The sequence below is a fragment of the Amyelois transitella genome, chromosome 14 (assembly GCF_032362555.1).
Source record: "Amyelois transitella isolate CPQ chromosome 14, ilAmyTran1.1, whole genome shotgun sequence".
Lineage (NCBI taxonomy): Eukaryota > Metazoa > Arthropoda > Insecta > Lepidoptera > Pyralidae > Amyelois > Amyelois transitella.
The window spans coordinates 952,605-973,405 of NC_083517.1; the positions used below are offsets into that span (position 1 = coordinate 952,605).

The 20,801-nt window shown below is 35.7% G+C and overlaps 1 protein-coding gene across 1 annotated transcript in view; it reads left to right on the forward strand.

Moving 5' to 3' along the window:
- The first annotated feature begins 908 nt into the window (after positions 1 to 908).
- The window catches only part of LOC106129148 (hemicentin-2), a 47,686-nt gene continuing 27,793 nt past the window's right edge, over positions 909 to 20,801 (forward strand). The window contains exons 1-2 of the mRNA XM_013327621.2: positions 909 to 1,259; positions 19,610 to 19,799. Coding sequence (XP_013183075.2) covers positions 1,208 to 1,259; positions 19,610 to 19,799 — 242 coding nt within the window. The 5' untranslated portion in view covers positions 909 to 1,207. The remainder of the gene's footprint in view (positions 1,260 to 19,609; positions 19,800 to 20,801) is intronic.

Genomic DNA, 20,801 nt, shown 5'->3' on the forward strand with positions numbered 1-20,801 from the left:
CTAATTTTTTTAATGCGCGCTGGTCACTGAATCTCTATGATCTTATCAAGACCACTAGTACATCCGCAGATTCACTCGCATAAAACGAAAAATGTCGTTAATTTACGTTCCCGCGAGAATTAGCGGTTAAACCCTGGAGTAATCAAGGAACCTTCATACCAAATTTGAGGTCTCTACAACTAGCGGTTTGAGCTGTGCCTTGGCTGTCAGTCAGTCACAAAAGTGAACCATAGTAACGAAAGTTTTTGATAGATTGACTTTGCCTAGCAAACAAAAACGTATAATGTCTGTTTTCTCCGGATAGTAGGTGAGTACCTACTATAACCTACACCGCTTGGCAAAACAAGACGACTGTATGTACTACTTTCAATCGGGTTTGAAACGCCCTCTGTCGGCAAACACGCCGTTTCATCCGTCCGTTGGAGTTGAATACTTACACTATGGCGCCCAAAGCTGACATGAGATTAGTTAGATACAGCATCGAAACCTGTGTATTGTATTGTAAATCATTAGATTTTTCATTTGGACATGATTTTCATGGAAAATACTTTTTTAATTCGTATTTATAGTAGTTACGTCAAAGGTAACATAATTTCACCTTAATGTATACAACCAAGAAAGTTCTTGTCTGGTTATTTTCAAAGTTAACTGGTAATCAACTCAACAAATACCGAACAAAAAGAAAATGGTCAAATGGACATTTGCCATGTGAAGTATTTTTTCGGGTAAAAAGTAGTCAGTAAGGGTAATAGTCTAGCCAAGTCTATGACTGTGGCGCCTACAAAAAAAATATTGTGCATCTCTTTCTAACGACACCGCCGCGCGCCGTCTCCTTCCTCCGTAGCTTGGGTTCAACAAGCAAGCGATCTTATTGTGTTTGCTATAACTCAGTACCTTGGTGCCTTCGGAGAGAGCTACCCGTTATTCGGAGTTCCGTAGCATTTTTTTTTTATTTATTTTACATGCCACGGCCACATTTGTGATTATTTTTATTTAACATACAAACGAAGGATATGAGTGTTGTGCCATGTTAAGAACGGAAAGTTCAGTGATAGAATCGACTAAGTGCTAAGTTATGTGCAAGTAAATTAGTGAGTTTAGTGACAGTTAAGTTAACTCAAGCGGATTATTCAACATGGGAGCGTAGTGTAGTTATTACTACACTACAATTTTGGTGTTTGGAAAGTTATTTGGTTGCGATTTCAAGATGGGGACAGACATACTGCTTTCACCGTTCGTTCTGCTGGCGTTTTGTGCAGGTAAGCGGGCCGTACCTACTTCGTCACCTTGTCCTGCCACGCTGCGCCCGCGTCTCTCAACATGGCCTACAATCGTATGGGCTCGGTTTTGTGTCTTTCTGTCTTGCGAGTTGTTTATATACATTTTGTTGTGTAGATCTACTGTTACATACATATAATCACGTCTATATCCCTTGCGGGGTAGACAGAGCCAACAGTCTTGAAAAGACTGATAGGCTACGTTCAGCTGTCTGTCAAAAATACCAAGTTTATAAGTTATCCCTTAGTCGCCTCTTACGACATCTATGGGAACGAGACGGAGTGGTCCTATTCTTTTTTAATTGGTGCCGGGAACCACACGGCATCACACATCTATTGTTAGAACTGAGATTTTGGTCAGACTGATAAAACATAACAATATTCATGTATACTCGAATTTTACTCGTATGAGACCTTACGCCTTTGACAAAAGAAAGAAACAAAAACTCAAAGCAAATAACAAAGTTCGGAAGCCTCGGAAAGAAGAAAGAAGCGACTCTCGTATGACCGCTGCAACCTTAGTAGGGGAACATACATACCTATATATGTCGTGGCCATATCACAGAATTGATCACTTCATGAAATACTCGGCCATTTCATGATCTGTTCACATTTCATGAAATGGCCAACTATCTATTAGCCACATCATGATGTGGCTTGACCAGATCATTGATAAGAAACAGTTTGACGATTTGATCAACGAAACGCGCAACCATTTCATGAAATGGCCAAGCTTGTTTGATCATATCGTAAAATAGTTACCGTAATTACCGACAGATTCTATGATATGGCCACGACATAGACATGACCATATGTATATGTCGTGGCCATATCATAGAATTGATCATTTCATGAAATATTTGAGCATTTCATGAAATATTTGAGCATTTCATGATCTGTTCACACTTCATGAAATGGCCAACTAATGATAATTATATCGTTAAATCTTATACGTTTAATGATTTGGTCATGCACGATTGGCCATATCATGAAAAGAGAGTGTCCATGAAATGTTTAGTAAATATTCAGAATATTTTAGTATGAAAGCTTTTTATTTATCTTATGGTTTTTTAATATAAAAAATAAACTATTTGTTTATATGTTTATCAAGGGACAGAAATTATGAAAATTCTGGGAACTTGTGGAAATAATGTAAGAATAAAAATACGAGTATATACAACAATTTTAGTATGAAAAATTGTTTATTGTCCTAGAAAACTTTGGCAAGACAAGAATTCTTACATTAAGACCCTAAACACTAAGATGGCACTATATTATATCACAAATTGTATTACGACTTATTATTATTAAATTTGTATGTTAAAAAATAAACAAGAATGAAAAAGAAACATGGGAATCATCCGAACAGTAGGATCGTCAATACTTTTTTCTTGAATATAAGATACCTACTCTTCCTCCGCAGTTTCCAAAATGTCGTATTTGGAGAGCCAATAATAGTCCATAGCCTTTTTCCGCGTGGTCACCCTACTCTCCTTTATTTAGTTTATAACTTAAAAACAAAAACAAAATATTTGAATATTCTGACAAGAGACAAGTTTACAACAATGTCAAATTAAAAGACAAACACTGTAGTTAAGCAACATATAATATTTATTTCAAATTTTATCAATAATAATGTAATTTGTATAAAATCAAAAGTGTAGAACTAACCTGCGAAATTCGTTCCAAACTCCAGGGTTTCTTGCCATTTGAAATATGCGACTACCTTTTTATCATAACTTCGTTTTTTCACTTTCTTTCACGTTTATTTTATTCACATCCAAACAAACATCCTAGCGCCTCTGTTGTCAATACAGTACCTATTTTACGATATGATCAAACAAGCTTGGCCATTTCATGAAATGGTTGCGCGTTTCGTTGATCAAATCGTCAAACTGTTTCTTATCAATGATCTGGTCAAGCCACATCATGATCTGGTCAATAGATAGTTGGCCATTTCATGAAATGTGATCAGATCATGAAATGGCCAAGTATTTCATGAAGAGATCAATTCTGTGATATGGCCACGACATCTATATCCCTTGAGGGGTAGACAGAGCCAAATGTCTTGAAAAGACTGAATGGCCACGTTCAATTGAGATTCAAATAGAGACAGGTTGCTAGTCTGTCGCCTAAAAGAAGAATGCCAAGTTTGTAAGCCTATGCCTTAGTTGCCTTTGCCCTTTAACGACATCCATGTGAAAGGGATGGAGTGGTCCTATTCTTTTTTGTATTGGTGCCGGGAACCACACGGCATTAGTAGAGGAACATAAACCAAATTTAGATCATGGTCTTCTTTTCTAACCTTAAAAAAATTGGTTAGCACTCAAACTAATGTAGAAAACTCAGATAATAGTCATTAGTATATGGCAGGGGTAGAATTTGAATCTAACCTATTACGCTTATTATTTAGGCAACATAACGGTTTCACCACAGACGCTCTTCTTCATCTACGCGCAATCTTTCATTCTATACATACTAACTCATATAATCACGTGTATATTCCTTGTGGGAAAGACAGAGCCAACCGTCTTGAAAAAACTGAAAGGCCGCGTTCAGCTGTGTGACTTAATGATTGAATTATGATTTAAATAGTCATAAGTTGCTAGTCCATCGCCTACAAGAAGAATCCTAAGTCCATTAGCCTTTTCCTTAATTCACCTCTTACGAAATCCATGGAGATGTGCCGTGTGGTTCCCGGCACCAATAAGCGCCGTATGGTTCCCGGCATTCTTCATCTCGTTCCCATGAATTGCGTAAAATGCGATTAAGGGATAGGCTTATAAACTTGGGATTCTTCTTTTAGGCGACGGGCTAGCACAACCTGTCACATATGAATCTCAATTCAATCATTAAGCCAAATAGCTCAATGTGGCCTATAAGTCTTTTCGAGACTGTTGGCTCTGTTTACCCCGTAAGGGATATAGACGTGATTATATGTATGTATGTATGGAGTTGATATGGAGGTGTTCCTGTTCAATAATTTTCGTAAATTTCCTTCACGCCCATGACTACGGCGCCGTGTTATTTTGTTGCAAACATTTCCTAATGTCACACTTTGTTCGTTGACTCACAGATCCGCGTGTAACTCAATGTTTCGCTTAATTAACGACCTACTTTCCTAATGACTCATTACTTGGAAGATTGGTGACCCATCGCGGGATGTGAGTTCAAAAACTAGAGCGCGTAACTTTCTTCTTTGCTCAAATGCGTATGGTCTCAAACAAGTACACTTCGAAGCAAAGGAAGTATGCAGGGATCGTGGCAAGTGGAAAGAGGTAGTCTCTGCCTACCCCTCCGGGAAAGAGGCGTGAGTTTATGTATGTATGTATGTAAGTACACTTCGAGTATGCTTACATATGTAGGTGTATGAATATTGTCATGTTTCATCAGTTTAACCAATATCTCAGTTCTATTAAACGATCTACAGGTACTCTGGTTTTTTTTTTTGTAAAAGAAACTCTTTGTTTGTAAAAAATAAAAATAAATTAATGGAATTTGCGAAAAAAAAGGGTTCAGGTAAATTACAAAAGAAGCTTTACTACAGGGTTAGAATAGACAAAAGTAAACACAAAGAGAGTATAAGAAAAAAATTAAACTAAACTCTTGTCCAAATCATCAGCAGAAGTCTTACTATGTAATGTGATTCTGGGAAATTCTAATACTGATCCGAAATTCTACCTCGTAAATGAGTAAAGATAGTTAACCTCCTCAGGGATCCTACTGATTTTAATTCCGTAAAAATGGGTTAGTAGTCGATTGGCACGAAAATTATTCGTACGATCGTGCGAATCGTCCCCTTTCAATAAAAATATTTTTTTAGTAGGCGATTCGCACGGATGTATTTAAATTTCGTGCGAATCGACCCCTTCAAGAATTAGTAGTATGCGATTCGCACACACCTATTTTTTATCGAAAAGTTTCAAGAAAAAGTACAGTCACGTACAAAATGCTTTCTTTTAATACAGGACACAAACAATTTTTAAGGAAATCAAGGTATTATATTTTACATAATTCACAATTTAAATAACTTAAAACCATAATTATAACCAAGATTACAATTAAAATCACAGTTAGTACGATTTATAATTAAATATTTGGTATTGCATTTTTATAGGTATAATTAAATTAAATTTCATAATAAAAATTCTTAACTACAAAAATTTCGCAATTATAGGATCACTTAAAAGTTTTTTTTTATTCTGATGCGGTTTGCGGTACTTTACTTAAAATACATGCCATTTTAAACTGCCTTTGTTTAAAGTTCTAATACATCAATTTATTAAATCTTACCTCTTAACTAGTATTTTGTGCCTGACTGCGATGCCAATAGAGAATTATTTCATTTTAATATTAATATTCTAGTATATTATACATGACTGTACTTTTCGATAAAAAATAGGTGTGTGCGAATCGCATACTACTAATTCTTGAAGGGGTCGATTCGCACGAAATTTAAATACATCCGTGCGAATCGCCTACTAAAAAATATTTTTATTGAAAGGGGATGATTCGCACGATCGTGCGAATAATTTTCGTGCCAATCGACTACTAACCCGTAAAAATCCTTATTAGCCAATGCAGAGGCAAGACGCGGGTCGTGTGGTGAAAAAAATTATTTATCCCTCGCAAAACCCACACCACATTTAGTGACAGGTGTAAGAAATTTTTTGTATCTAAATTTATGCATACGACCAGCTTTATTTTCGAACAAATATTCTCAATGCCATACGGTTCTCTCGAGTTTACACCCCTTGGATATGAAACAACAGGTTTATACTATTAATGTTGGATACCTGCGCGTGAAGTCCATGATCTTTATAAAGGAGGATGTGCTCAACTCGACCTTATTTTTATGTAGGTACGACATAATCTTTGGCATTCATAATCCAATTTAAAAAAAAACCTTTCTGCATTCAATAAAATTGACATTTGGTTAAGGTCTGGTCATAAACGTGAAAGATATTCCAGGGATTAGTCCTTAGTCAGTTAAATTTTTTAACTTTTTTATAAAATTCAAGATTGTTTCAAGACGTTTATTTCAGTACCTAAATATATGGACTATATACACTAAATGAAGTTCCATATTCTGATAACTTTACTCCCTAAGAATCATCATATTAATCAACTTTTGCCACTCACCTTGAGATGTAATGCTTTACATTTAAATTGAATGATTTTGTAGGTAGGTACATTGACGAGCAGGTGGTGCTAAAATTATTCACAAAATACAACATTACAGATAAGACAGCATTCTCCTCATAAGGACAACAGGTTTATATGTAAGTACATCTTTTTCGAAAAATATAAAGAATCGTATTCTCGAATTAATTGCATTTTTAATCGAAATCATGATATGAGTCTTGCCGTTATTATCGCGCGAAAAATATCACCATTTAAATATAATATATTCTTGCATACATACATAAAATCACGCCTTTTACCCGAAGGGGTAGGCACAGACTACATCTTTCCACTTGCTACGATCTCTTATTATTATTATCACAATTTCGCTTCTCATTATTACGTGAAACGGGATAGCGATAGTTTTGCGCGCGATAAAAGCTGCGTCGCGCGTCCCATGCTACGGGCGCTGAGCGATCTAAGTAACAGATTTCATGCTGGTTTCTAGTGTCCGACCGAAGGTCTATTTTTGGCCGAAGCCGAAGCCGAAGCCGATTAATCGGCTATCGCCACAACCTTCGGCCGAAGCCGAAGCCGAAGCCGAAGGTTTATATTCTCTCAGCACTCAGTAATTAATTTTGTTCAATATTGTCTACAAGCTACAATTAATATTAAAATCATTTTAAAACCTCAATATTGAAGGTTTATATATTGACTGTCTCATATAGAAGTTGATGATATATCATAGAGGTGGTTGGTTTAGAGATAAACTAGCTGTTGCCCGCGACTTCGTCCGCGTAAATTTCGAGTTGAATTTTAATCATACAGTCAGATACAGACAGACAAAAAATGTAAAAAAAAATTCTCTATCCGTTTCAGTCAAAATATTAAATGTACAGAAAAAATATTTTTACCGTTTTATTATATGTAGTATTTTGATTTTCAGTTTTTTTATATAAAATACTCAAACAATACAAAAGAAATATATTTTTAATAATAAAAAATATCTTGTAATTGTTGGGATTCGAACTTGGACCGCCAACTTCACAGTCTCACGGGCTAACCACTGGACCATCGAAGCCGTTGCGTTGGTGTCGAAATTAAAGTAGACTACATACATATGGTCACGTCTTTATCCCTTGCGGGGTAGACAGAGCCAACAGACTTGAAAAGACTGAATGGCCACGTTCAGCTATTTGACTTAATGATAGAACTGAGATTCAAAAAGTGATAGGTTGCTCGCCCATCGCCTAAAAAAGAATCCCAAGTTTGTAAGCCCATCCCTTAGTCGCCTTTCACTTATATTTATATGTTATAGGTATAATGCCGTCGTATAATGATAAATGACTTTGAATTTTTAATTTCGTAACTTATTTGCCGGCATACTGATGCCTTGAGTTCATTCAAATGTCGATAACTTTTTTTTTTTTAACCCATTTTGATGAAACAAACTTTAAATGTTATTCTGAGTTAAAACAAAGCAATTGGTGAAAGTTTGAAGTAAATCGGTTTAGTACTTTCGGAGATAATCGTGATCATACATACAGACAGACAGACAAGAAATTAAAAAAAAATATTTTTGCTTTCTATTATTTATTCTAAGTGTCCCTCTATCCATTTCAGTTGAAAATACTAAATGTACAGACTAAATATTTTTACTGTTTTATTATATGTATAGATAAAAGTTTGTGATTTACCTACTGGTAAAAATAATGATTTGATTTCTTACAAAAACACTCGTTTAAATACACGTACGGACTTGTTTTGATGCATGCAATCAGCAATGTGATATTTTGACAGTGACTCCCCGCCGCCTCATGACTTTCGTAACAGTTCGTTCAATCTCGACGGTCGCTCGGACCTTCGGCGAAACCTTCGGCTTCGGCCGGATTTTGGGCCGAAGCCGAATGTTTCGCCGAAGGTGGATTTTTTGGCCGAAGGTGGCCGAAGCCGAAGCCGAAGCCGAAGCTTCGGTCGGACACTACTGGTTTCGTTTTCTTCATGCTTATATTTTGAAAGTAAACCATGGAGAAATCTTACAATCTTGGTATTCTGCTTTAAAGTGATAAGCTAGCTACTTGACACAGATTTTTGAATCTCATTTCGGTGAAAATTATGAAATCAATAATATATAATGTCAAATGCAATGAGCGTATTAAATGTTTCTATAAAACAAGAGAGTTATAAACTCTCTTGTTCCTTGTATTGCCTTATATTCATTTTTTTTAATATAGGAATATATTCTCCGTTTTTTAACAGAAATAATAGTGAAATCACCAATCGCAGTGTATAGTTTCTCTTTTAGTATACACAGATACTGTTGCTCAAACATAGTTTGGAACTTGTTTGGAAGAGCCGCAGAGTGGTAATTGGTGAGACGAGATGCATAGGCCGAACAGGGTCTCAAGTCTGTTATACCATTGCCGCATATTTTTTCCATTTATTTGGGTTTACAAACAGTATCACACTATATGTACATAGTAATATAATACATAAAAAATGTATAGTTCTTGTGAAACGTATAACTTGAACATTAAACTTACAAAGAGAATAATGTTATGAGAAAAAAGAACATTTTACTGTGTTTTTGTATAGTTTACTAAAAAAGAACAACAACAACAAATAACTCTTCGCTTTTATAATGATAGTGTACTAGTATGGTTTCATCAGAACACCGATTTTAACGTCGTAAACATAGGAAAGACATGGCGTGAGCACCATTTCTTTCCCTTGGATGTCGTTAAAGGCGATTAAGGGATAGGCTTATTATAAACTTGAGATTCGTCTTTCAGGCGATGTGCTAGCACCCTGTCACAATTTGAATCTCAACTCCGTCATTTATAACCAAACATTCTTTCAAGACTGTTGGCTCTGTCTACCCCGCAAAGGATATAGCCGTGATTATATGTTTGTATGTATCCTACAAACTGTTTATACCTTTAGTCATCAGTAATTTCCAAGTACCACTACTTATTGAATAAATTGATTTATAAGTTGATCATTAGGTACCTATAAATGATCGATTAACTAATTGAATATTAATTAAAAATACCTGACAGAGGTTTATAATAATACCAACGCAAATTGTTTGCTAATAGTGATTGCGCACTGCTTAAAATTTCAATTTAAAACACGTTAAGTAATGTTCACTAAGAATAGATAGCCAAGTAGGTTACTTTTAAAGACACATTTGTACTAAATTAAAAAAAGATACATCAAGTATTGTGTGGTTCACGGTACCAAAACAAAAAAAAAATAGGACCACTTCATCTCTTTCCCATGGATGCCGTACAAGGCGACTAAGGGAAAGGCAAATAAACTTGGGACTCTTCTTGTGAGCTATGGGCCATAACCCAACAACCTTATCTTTGATAGTCTATGTGGCGCAGCGCATTCCAGCATTCGAATTTCGGCCAAGGCATGATGAGAAACGAACTTTCTCTGATTGGCCTGGGTCTTGGATATTTATCGATATTTATCTATATGTATATATGTGTGATTTGGCCAGTACATATTTATTTATCTGTCTATTACGATTTCACAGCTAAACCATTATACCGATTTTTATGTAATGTTGTATAGATAAAGGTTATATTGGTATATAAAAAAAAAATCAGAAAAAGTATTGTTTAAACTTGGTAGTTTAAACAATACTTTTTCTGAAAATTTTCACAAAACAAGAAATTTTAGATTAACACGGGCGGAGGTGCACAAAAAGCTAGTGAAACAATAATTTTTAGATGCAATAAAGATAAATGTAACTCCAGCGCCGTGTAGATAATTTTTTTCATAAAAAAATTTACCTCATTTTCGGAGGCAATTGTGTACTAGACTGACGCCCCGGCTGCGCGCGCGCACACCTGCACTCCAACCGGTTTTCTCTTTACTTACAAAAACATGATTTCGCTCTCTCGACTCCAGCGGCCATTATCATCCAATTTACAAATGTAGGTAACACTAGTTGTTGAACGTGACTTCTTCCGCATACCTAATATTCGATTTCTACCTATCTATACTAATATTATAAAGCTGAAGAGTTTTTTAACGTTAATCTCAGGAACAACTGGTTCGAATTGAAAAATTCTGATGCAACTATTAGGAGCGAAGAAATAATAGAAAATGTGAAAAAAAACAGGGAAAGTTATTCATCCTTGAAGGCTTCAATGATGCCCTAAATAACTATTCCACGGATGAAGTTGCGGGCACAGCTAGTAGGATATAAAACAAAAAAAAAACAATCTTCTTTTTGTAAACTCGTACGTCCAAGTGTACGTGGTATAGATGTGTGAGCGTGGTTGTATGTGTGTGGGTGAATGTATGGATGTGTGTGAGTAAGTGAGTGTAAGACTCATGAAATTTTGTGATTATATTGACTTGGTCTGAGAATTGGCCATCATCATCATCTCATTTTCATACCCTTTAGTGATAAGGGTTGTCCACCCCTAACATTTATTTCAGCTAGAAATTACTAAAAAAATATTTAAATTGCAAAACAACGTTTGCCGGGACAGCTAGTATTTTTTGTATAATAATTTAAAATTATTTTACTCAGACGGGCACCCTGTACTCGTACTTCAAACACTGATTATAAAGCTTCTCAGAAAATAAGAAATAAAATATATCGTTAATACGAGTAGAATAAGGAACACAATCGTATGTTCAACTTAAGAACACTTAAAGTGTTACAAAGTTTAGAAAATCCGGTGTGAAAAGCGAGGCTTCCCGCGTATTTTCCCGTTGGTTTAATAACTACTTTTCAAGGGAAAATGACAATTTTTCTAAAGTAAACGTACCTAATCTTGTTCGAAAATCACATTTTATGAAATTATGAGCTCATTTGGTATTACTTAGCAGACATGGAGTAAATATTCACTGGAGCATACAAGTAGTGACAGCGAGTTAAAAAAAAGAGAATAATATTTTTCGCCTCCGAGATATAAGTGCTTTTACTATGATTTGTATGTATACGCTTTCTAAGTACTTTGAATAAAATAGAATAGATTTATTTTCAAAATTGGATACAAGGTATCACTTATTAAAGTTACATCACTTAAATCTAAATATAACTACTACCGCTTCCAAAGCGCATGTGTAGAAGAAGCGGCGGAAGAAACTACACTGCAGCATTTTCGTCGGACGTCAATATACAAATAAAGATCTCTTAAATCTAAATCATGGACGAATGCACATTGTCTACATTAAAAAACATAAATGAATGTAGAACTAGTTATTTCAATACGAACAATTTGACAATGTAGATTGGGTCGAAGTAGCCTACTACAGTTAATACTAATTGGAAATATGTTTAAATGTAATTTTTTGTTTATAATAAATTAAATACGTGTTTCGCGTTGCATTATGAATGCACTTAGTTTTGTAAATACAACTTGTTGTTGTAACACGTTTTTTATTGAACGTCCACCATCTTTTATGGAGTTTCTCATTCGTTTTGGCATCGCTTTGCTGTGGTCACGACAAGACCACGTCAATTTGAGGTATGTAGGGATTCGGGGAAGGAACTTTTTGGAGACAGGGGTAACTTTAAGAAAGCGCTATTATGGATTTGAACGATGCATTCTCCGTTGCGATACATGCTCTATGTCAAAAGACAATGGTAGCGCGGATGCCACGACTTCGTTCCACAACAAAAGCGTTTGTCTTTTGTCTTTGGATTCCCACTGGTCCTATTCGCACTAACTCACGTCAAACAACCACTTTTTGCGGTAAATGAGGTCGGTGCGTTCACAACATGATTGCTTGTCTGCATGGAGTAAGTAAGAGGTAAATAAATTATCTTCCGTCTCACTCGGCGTGTTCCCGATTGCTGTATAACTTGTTCGTTACTTATTTACGACTTTGAACTTTACGGGATGGAAAGAGCTGTTAGGGAGCGGTAGTAGTTATAATTATATTTAAGTGATGTGACGTCAATAAGTGATACCTTGTATCCGATTTTGAAAATAAATCTATTCTATTCTATTAGTGACAGACCATTTGTACCGAATTTGAAAGTTCAGAAGCCACTCCCTTGATAACTTTTACAATCAGTTCGTTTTTCGTTCGCTTCCAGACCAGCATCTACCGAAACTTGTTATTGTTACTGTCTTCTTGTTATTTGGTATTGATATTTTTAATATGTATCCTTAATATTGAATGGCAAAGCTTCCTCCGTACTAGGTTTCAATGAAAATCAGCGCATTGTGTAACCTCATCAAACACATGGATATGCTGAGTAGAAACCCGTTTTGGTCGCATCATGTAATTTTTTTATTTTTATGTTTATGGACAACTAGCTTTTGCCCGCGGTTTAAGCGTGAAAGCGGAACGATGATTTTCATACAAACTTTCAATGCCCCATTTGACTATTTTGGGGGTCGATTTTTGAAAAAAAAAGTAGCCTATGTTTGAACGCGGGTCTTAAATTATATACGTACCAAATTTCATTAAAATCAGTTCAGCGGTTCAGGCGTGAAAGCGGAACGATGATTTTCATACAAACTTTCACCCCCCCATTTGAGTATTTAGGGGGTAGATTTTTGAAAAAAAAAAACGTAGCCTATGTTTGAACGCGTGGTTTAAACTAATACATACCAAATTTCATCAAAATCGGTTCAGTGGTTCGGCCGTGAAAGAGGAACAGACAGACAGACAGACAGACTTTCGCATTTATAATATTAGTACAGATGTAATGTTACCTCTTGCGCCAAATAGGTAAAGATTTTTCTTTCTTTCTTTAAATCATTTGTTTTGAAGGTGGGTTCAAAAAACCTTATTCGTATTTCTCTCTATTATTCTCTCAACAAAGCATATTTTCGATTTGCATGTGCTCTTGACTACAAAAATTAGGATTCGTAGGTTTAAGTGATATTTGTCATGTTGTCTGTGATGAAGCACTAAGGAAATTGATTATCACGGCTCTAATCATATTGCATATTGCAGTTTAGAAGCTTTTCTGAAAACCGTATCAAAATCGATTCAGCGAAATATGAAATAATCGCGGACAAACAAACATACATAAATACAGGTCAAACTGAGAACCACCTATTTTTTTAAACCGGTTAAACACTTAAAACTACATCAAATGCACAAGAAAAATTGTTTACCAATCTATACATATAATAAAATAGTAAAAATATTTTGTCTGTACATTTAGTATTTTTTACTGAAATGGATTGAGGGACACTTAGAATGAATAATGGAAAGCAAAATTTTTTTTTTTCAATTTGTTGTCTGTCTGTCTGTCTGTATGTATGATCACGATTATCTCCGAAAGTACTGAACCGGTTTACTTCAAACTTTCACCAATTGCTTTGTTTTAACGCAGAAGAACATTAAAAGTTTGTTTCATCAAAATCGGTTCACTAAAAAAAAAGTTATCGACATTTGAATGAACTCAAGGCATGAGTTTGCCTGCTAATAAGTTACGAAATTTAAAATTCAAAGTCATTTATCATTATACGACAGCATTATACCTATAACATATAAATATAAGTGAAATGCGACTAAGGGATAGGCTTACAAACTTTTTTAAGCGATGGGCGAGCAACCTATCACTATTTGAATCTCAATTCTATCATTAAGCCAAATAGCTGAACGTGGCCATTCAGTCTTTTCAAGCCTGTTGGCTCTGTCTACCCCGCAAAGGATATAGACGTGACCATATGTATGTAGTCTACTGTAATTTCAAGTCGAAATTACAGTAGACTACATACATATGGTCACGTCTATATCCTTCGACACCACCGCAACGGCTTCGATGGTCCAGTGGTTAGCGCGTGAGACTGTGTAGTTGACGGTCCAAGTTCGAATCCCAACAAAAAAACAAGATATGCATTATTTTTTATTAAATTTTTTTTTTGTGTTGTTTGAGTATTTTATTTTAAAAAAAACTGAAAATCAAAATACTACATATAATAAAACGGTAAAAATATTTTGTCTTTATTTAATATTTTGACTGAAACGGATAGATAATTTTTTTTTTACATTATTTGTCTGTCTGTCTGTATCTGACTGTATGATTAAGATTCAACTCGAACTTTACGCGGACGAAGTCGCGGGCAACAGCTAGTCATAGAATATGTAAAAAAAAAGATTGTATCTCAATGTTTTAACGAATACATACAGTTTATATTCGTTTGTGTAAAGAAATAGGTACTTCAAGTGTTATAAGTTGAACACACGATTCTGTTCCTTATGGTTTTAACAATATATATTTTAACTAACTGTGCCCGCGACTTCGTCCGCGTGGAATAATATAATAAATGCGATTAATGGTCTAAGCAACACAAAAAAAAATATTTTTGTTTGTTTTCTTTTTTTGAACGCGCTAATCTCAGGAACTGTTTCTGAGATTAGCGCGTTCAAACAAACAAACTCTTCAGCTTATAATATTAGTGTAGATTTCTTATTTTAAGAGAAGCTATAAATCGTTCGAAGTATTTTATGAGAAAATATCCCCAATAATTATGGACACAAAGCTTAGAATGGGTTTGGCAAGAAAAAATGAACTTATGTTTTAAGAGTTCAACACACGACTATGATTCTTAACCTATAGGTAATAAATATCAATTTTCTATTCAAGGCGGGTCGATAAAATACTTTGAAGCGGGATACAAGTATAGGCAGTTCGAGTAAAATACTTCGAAAGTATTTTATTGAACTGCCAATGAAACTTAAAAGCACATTCTATGTTTTTTCTCTTATTATTATTCTTTCTTCTTATTATTATTTTCCGTGTGGTTCCCGGCACTAAGGGATAGGCTTACAAACTTGGGATTCTTTTTTAGGCGATGGGCTAGCAACCTGGCACTATTTGAACTTCAATTCTATCTAAAAGCCAAATAGCTGAACGTGGCCTATCAGTCTTTACAAGACTGTTGGCTCTGTCTACCCCGCAAGGGATATAGACGTGATTACATGTATGCATGTTCCCGGTACTAATATAAAAAAATGGGACTACTCCATCTCATTTCCCATGGATGTCTTAAAGGCGACTAAGGGATAGGCTTATAAACTTGGGATTCTTATTTTAGGCGATGGGCTAGCAACATGTCACTATATGAATCTCAATTCTATCAAAGCTAAACAGCTGAACGTCTCTACTTATAAGTCTCTTCAAGACTATTGGCTCTGTCTACCCCGCATGGGATAAAAACGTGACTATATGATTTAATAAATTATTATTTCTCTCCCAGACCAGCACTATAGCAAGATGTATCACTTATGTACATACATAAAATCACGCCTCTTTCCCGGAGGGGTAGGCAGAGACTACATCTTTCCACTTGCCACGACCTCCGGTTTCGAGTTCTCTTGACCTGACACTTTACCAGGACGTCCTTAATTTGATCAAGATACAATGATCTTATAGTTACTATTAGAATATTTCTAACTGCCTGCGGTTCAATTTTCTACAACTCCCAAGCGAATGCAACAGAATGCCGTTGTGTGATTTCGGTCGTTCAGATTTCTTTACACGCTCACTCGCCCGCGCTTACCTGTTTGTCCGGTATTCTATCTATCTCTCTCCAACAGTTACCACCGTCCCGCTCTATCTAGCGGCGAGGCAACGTCGTTATGCGTGGACGCAGCGGAACGTGATCGTTTTACCTGCCAGCCCTAAGGCTAAGTAGAATACAAACATTGTGTTTTCTGTATAACCTTCACTGTGCTGTGGCACTCAATCTACCTGAAGAGAATTCGAATTCAATAATGGGAAAAAAATCGTACCTACAGGAATTTGCGACGTTACACTTATTTGGAATTTTGCTATGCTCATTTTGTAGTTGAATGTTTTGAGAGCATAATTCATATGAAGAGAGTACTTAGTTAACGTAAAATATCGTTTTGTCAAATAAATTCATGCCTATCTCAATTAAATGACAACAAGGTACTTACTTGAATAATCATATGCATAGTAATCGTCTATATTATTCAGATTTATATGGTTTTACCAAACAAATTTACTTACTAAAACATAGAATCTAGTAGACCTGTGATGCCTAAAATCAAATTTGAATAAATTAATAAATTCAGTTGCATCAACTTCACACCAAGACAAGTTCCTTCTTATGAAGGGACTAAGTTTTTCCTGAAGCTTCGTCGCTTCGTCGCGTCGCTTCTTTGTCGTTCTCCAAACTCTAAATTAAGTATAAAAAAAAATTGAAGTTTGATTTAAATCAAAATAAAGTGTACTCTGTACATAAATCTATTTAAAATTTCCAATCCATAAAAAAATATATTTTTTTATTATTAAAATCTCATATATAATTAATCTGAACAATGTATTTCACGTATATCTCGTCCACATTTACATTTCAAGTTTGGACAATAGTGAAGTTGACGTTGTTGAAGAAAATGCTGCAGTGCAGTTTGTTACCGCTTCTTTTGCACTGACGCTTTGGAAGCGGCAGTAAACTTACTTTTAAGCAATTTATTTGACGTCAACCAATGTTGTGAAATCAAAAGATATGATAATTATTAATTAAGTGATATGAAGTGTCCTATAATAATGAATAAAAAATATTGAATTTTGAATTTTATTCACACGCACAATTTCAAGAAAATTGGTTAAGTAAATAACGCTTAAAGAAACAACAAACTCTCTGCTACCCCGCAAGGGATATAGACGTGATTACATGAATGAATGAATAAATAAATAAACTGAAACTTTAGCGGATGTGTATACATATATTTGTATGGAAAATTTCAGCGAATTTAGCGCAGCGGTTTCGGATGTGCGTTGTACTAAATTGTTCTTGGATGATAGCAGCATTATTATTATAAAAAAAACTAAATAAATATATACGAGACAAATTACACAGATTGAGTTAGCCTGGAAGTAAGTTCGAAACTTGTGTTAAGAGATACTAACTCAACGATACTATATAATAAACACTTATATAGATAAACATCCAAGACCCAGGCCGATAAGAGAAAGTTCGTTTCTCATTATGCCCTGGCCGGGATTCGAACCCGCACCTCCGGTGTCATAGACCAACGCACTACCACTGCGCCACAGAGGCCGCCAATAAATAACTTTCACGTAGGTAGGTAATGTAAATATGGGAATAGAAGGATAGGAAGCTCTCATGTTAGCCTGGTGGAGAATAAGATTATAGTGTGCGCTAGCACCTTAAGTCAATTAAAGATACTGATTGGCCTATGGATTTTACAGCTAATAGGTCTGTCTACCCCATACGCGATTGAGACGTGACATCACTGCGGTACATATTCATTCATACATAGATATAGTCTCCTTTGTGGGGTAGACAAAGCCAACAGTCTTGAAAAGACGGAGAGGTCACGTTCAGCTCATCATTGCACTACAAAAAAAAAACAATAGTAAAAAACTTGTTAAAATTAGGATAGTTCAAAAAAAACTTTCGTCACAATTTTGGAACGAAATTAAAAAAAAAAATATACCGATATAGTTTCACCGGATGTCGGGTACGGGCGTTCAACATGGTCGCGACACATGTGGCTCCTCTCCGGCAGATGGCGCCCTTGTCGTGCGAAAAAAACAAATCTTTTCACACTCGACTCGCATTATGCGGGCACTCCAGTCTATTTTAGTGAACTTAGTCTGGGAATTTTTAAGACTTGTTTTGTTTATGTAAGGTTATTAATTTGTTTAAAAAATTAAAAAGGTTAAAGACATCTTATTAGCAACAGCTAGTATTTTATAAATAACAGAAAAATTATACCTAAGTAATTACGTAAAGAGTCTTTTTTTCGGCAAAATAATTTTTTAAATCAATTATTATTTCTATTATTTTACTAAAACTTTTAATACTTACAGATTTAACGTGAGAAAGCTCCAAGACCTTGATAGATATACGTTGGTTTTAAAAAAAATATCGTCGCTTCGTGTAAAAACCTGACTCATCCAATCTAGGATTCATGGTCAAGAGCTTACCCCGGGCACCTCTCCAGAGTGGCGTACCTATAATGAAACAATTTTTCTATTCAAAAATTGTTCTTCTATTGAAAATTCTGTCTATTCACTCGTAATAAACCTTAAAAGCTACTGAACTGATTTCCATGCAGTTTGGTATTCAGACAGCATAGTAACATATGCGTACGCGCAACTGCTTCAACATATAAAACAGACAATGGAATGCCATTGTGTTTTTATCACGATGTAAAATATTCGACATAGACCTTCTGAATATTGAGTGTGGTGTCTTTAAATTGAATAAATTTTTGCGAACACCAAATTTTTCTTCTTTTTACTATACGGTATACCTTTCACCTGAATCTGGATGGATCCTGGATTGGGTGAGTCGGTTTTTACACGAAGCGACTCCCGTCTGACATCTTTTGACACATATTGGATCGGATCTATATTTGTAAATTGACGACCGGTTTAGTCCGCCGCTTCTTTTACACTTGTGCAAATATGCTATCTAGTACGCCTGTACGTCTGTATGTCTATATGTATGCTTAGGTCTTTCAAACTACACAATAGATTTTGATGCGTTTTTTTTTTATAGATAGAGAGCTACTTAAGTTATACTCATAGACGACATCAAGCGATACCTTGTATCCTATTTTGAGAATAAATATACATATATTTCTAATCCCAACTATTCGTATATCGTTGGGTTAGATTCTCGTAAGGACCACTCCATCTGTTGTCAACTATAGTCGCCTTTTACGACATCCATGGGAAAGAGACGGAGTGGTCCTATTCTTTTTCTATTGGTGCCGGGAACCATGCGGCACATTTTCTTGCATTAAATCTACATTCACGGATAAAATATGATCCTTTTTGAAATTACCATCACTGAAAAATAACACGACCAAGTCAATAATATTACTTGCTACAAATAAATGTCGGACGAAACTTAAAAATTTTAGAAAGTAAAGTCTCTTACATAATTGTGGCACTTATCAGACCAAAAAGAAGTTATAACACATTATTACTTTTCCACTTGTTATTATAATTGCCATTAATAAAATACTATATTTTGACACGTAATTATGAAAACCCAACGGGCGGGAATTTTTTTTTAATTAAGTTCATCCTTTATTGCTCTAAGGCTCGTACCAATTAAATAGGTATCAAATCAAGACAAATAGATTGAAAAAAAATTAACTTTCTTTTTTTTTTGACATTTGACAATTACTTTTTTAATTATCTTTCGGACTCCGCCGACCGTGACATTCCGCCAACGTCCCTATTTATTCCATTTCTATTGTTACAGTGCTAACCACAACATTGGCCAACGACGAGGAACTACACGACACTCGGGAGGGCGATGACGTCACTTTACAATGTCGATTCTCTCCCGAGAGGCACCTGAGCGAGTCCCCTGCGTATTACTGGCTGCGGAACACCGCCGCCGGTCAGGACAACGTGGCTATCGGGAACCTCTCTCTGGGTTCCAACTACAGGTATTACCATCGTTGACTTCTGTAGAGTACAATGTCAATTCCCTTGAGTGAGTCCTTTGCCTAACACTGGTCACGTACTACAGGCCAGTTCAGGTATTTTATCCAGGGATCATGGCGTTTGGTGTTAATCGCCACAGTGAACGGTTGTCTCCACGCGTTTAGAGCTCAGTAACCAGTGTGATTGACCCCCGTCTTACGGCCGAAACCCCAGAGGACCGCGTCTCGTGTCACTGGTTGCCTTGGAATATCATCGACCAACAAGGAAGACCTCTCTCTTATGGAACTAACTACGGATTATCGGTGTCTCGCACGATTGGGCACGGTGATATCCAGTACTTTTTTCTAACCTACTGTAGTTGGCTCCTTGTTGCTCCTGCACTACAAGACCGTAAGTTTTTGAGACGGAAAGATTTCACCGGACTGTGCCGCGCCAAAAGTTATTTCTACCTGTTTGATAATTATTATATTGGAATTATTTAATTTCACTTCAATAAGTCTGTTTTATAATCGAGCTATTCCCTAGAAAACTACTCGACAACATGTCTCGGTTAGCTAAAACGCCCCCGTCGGACACAATAAATAAAACTTCATCTGAACCAAGCTTATTTGACGCCTCGAATGACAGTGAAGCCACATTCGTCAACACAAACCGCCACAAACGGGCAAGGACTTCATCGCCAAAGGATGAGCTGCAGGAGTTTAAGAGTGAAATAAAAGATCTATTGCGCTCATGGAAAGAGGATCAGGAAAATAGTATCTCTAAAATGCTCAGTGAACAGACTGCCCTGATGAAAGGCCTCGTGTGTGACGTCACAAAATTAAAGACACAAAGTGATGAAATAAAAAAAACTAATAACGAAATTATCAGTTCTATAGGCTTAATAAATGAAAAATATGAAGATATAAAGGGAGAAGTGGAGCTCCTGAAGAAAGAAAATAAGCAACAAAACAGCTACATTGAACGTTTAGAAAAAAAAAAAATGATCTTCAGTACAGATCACG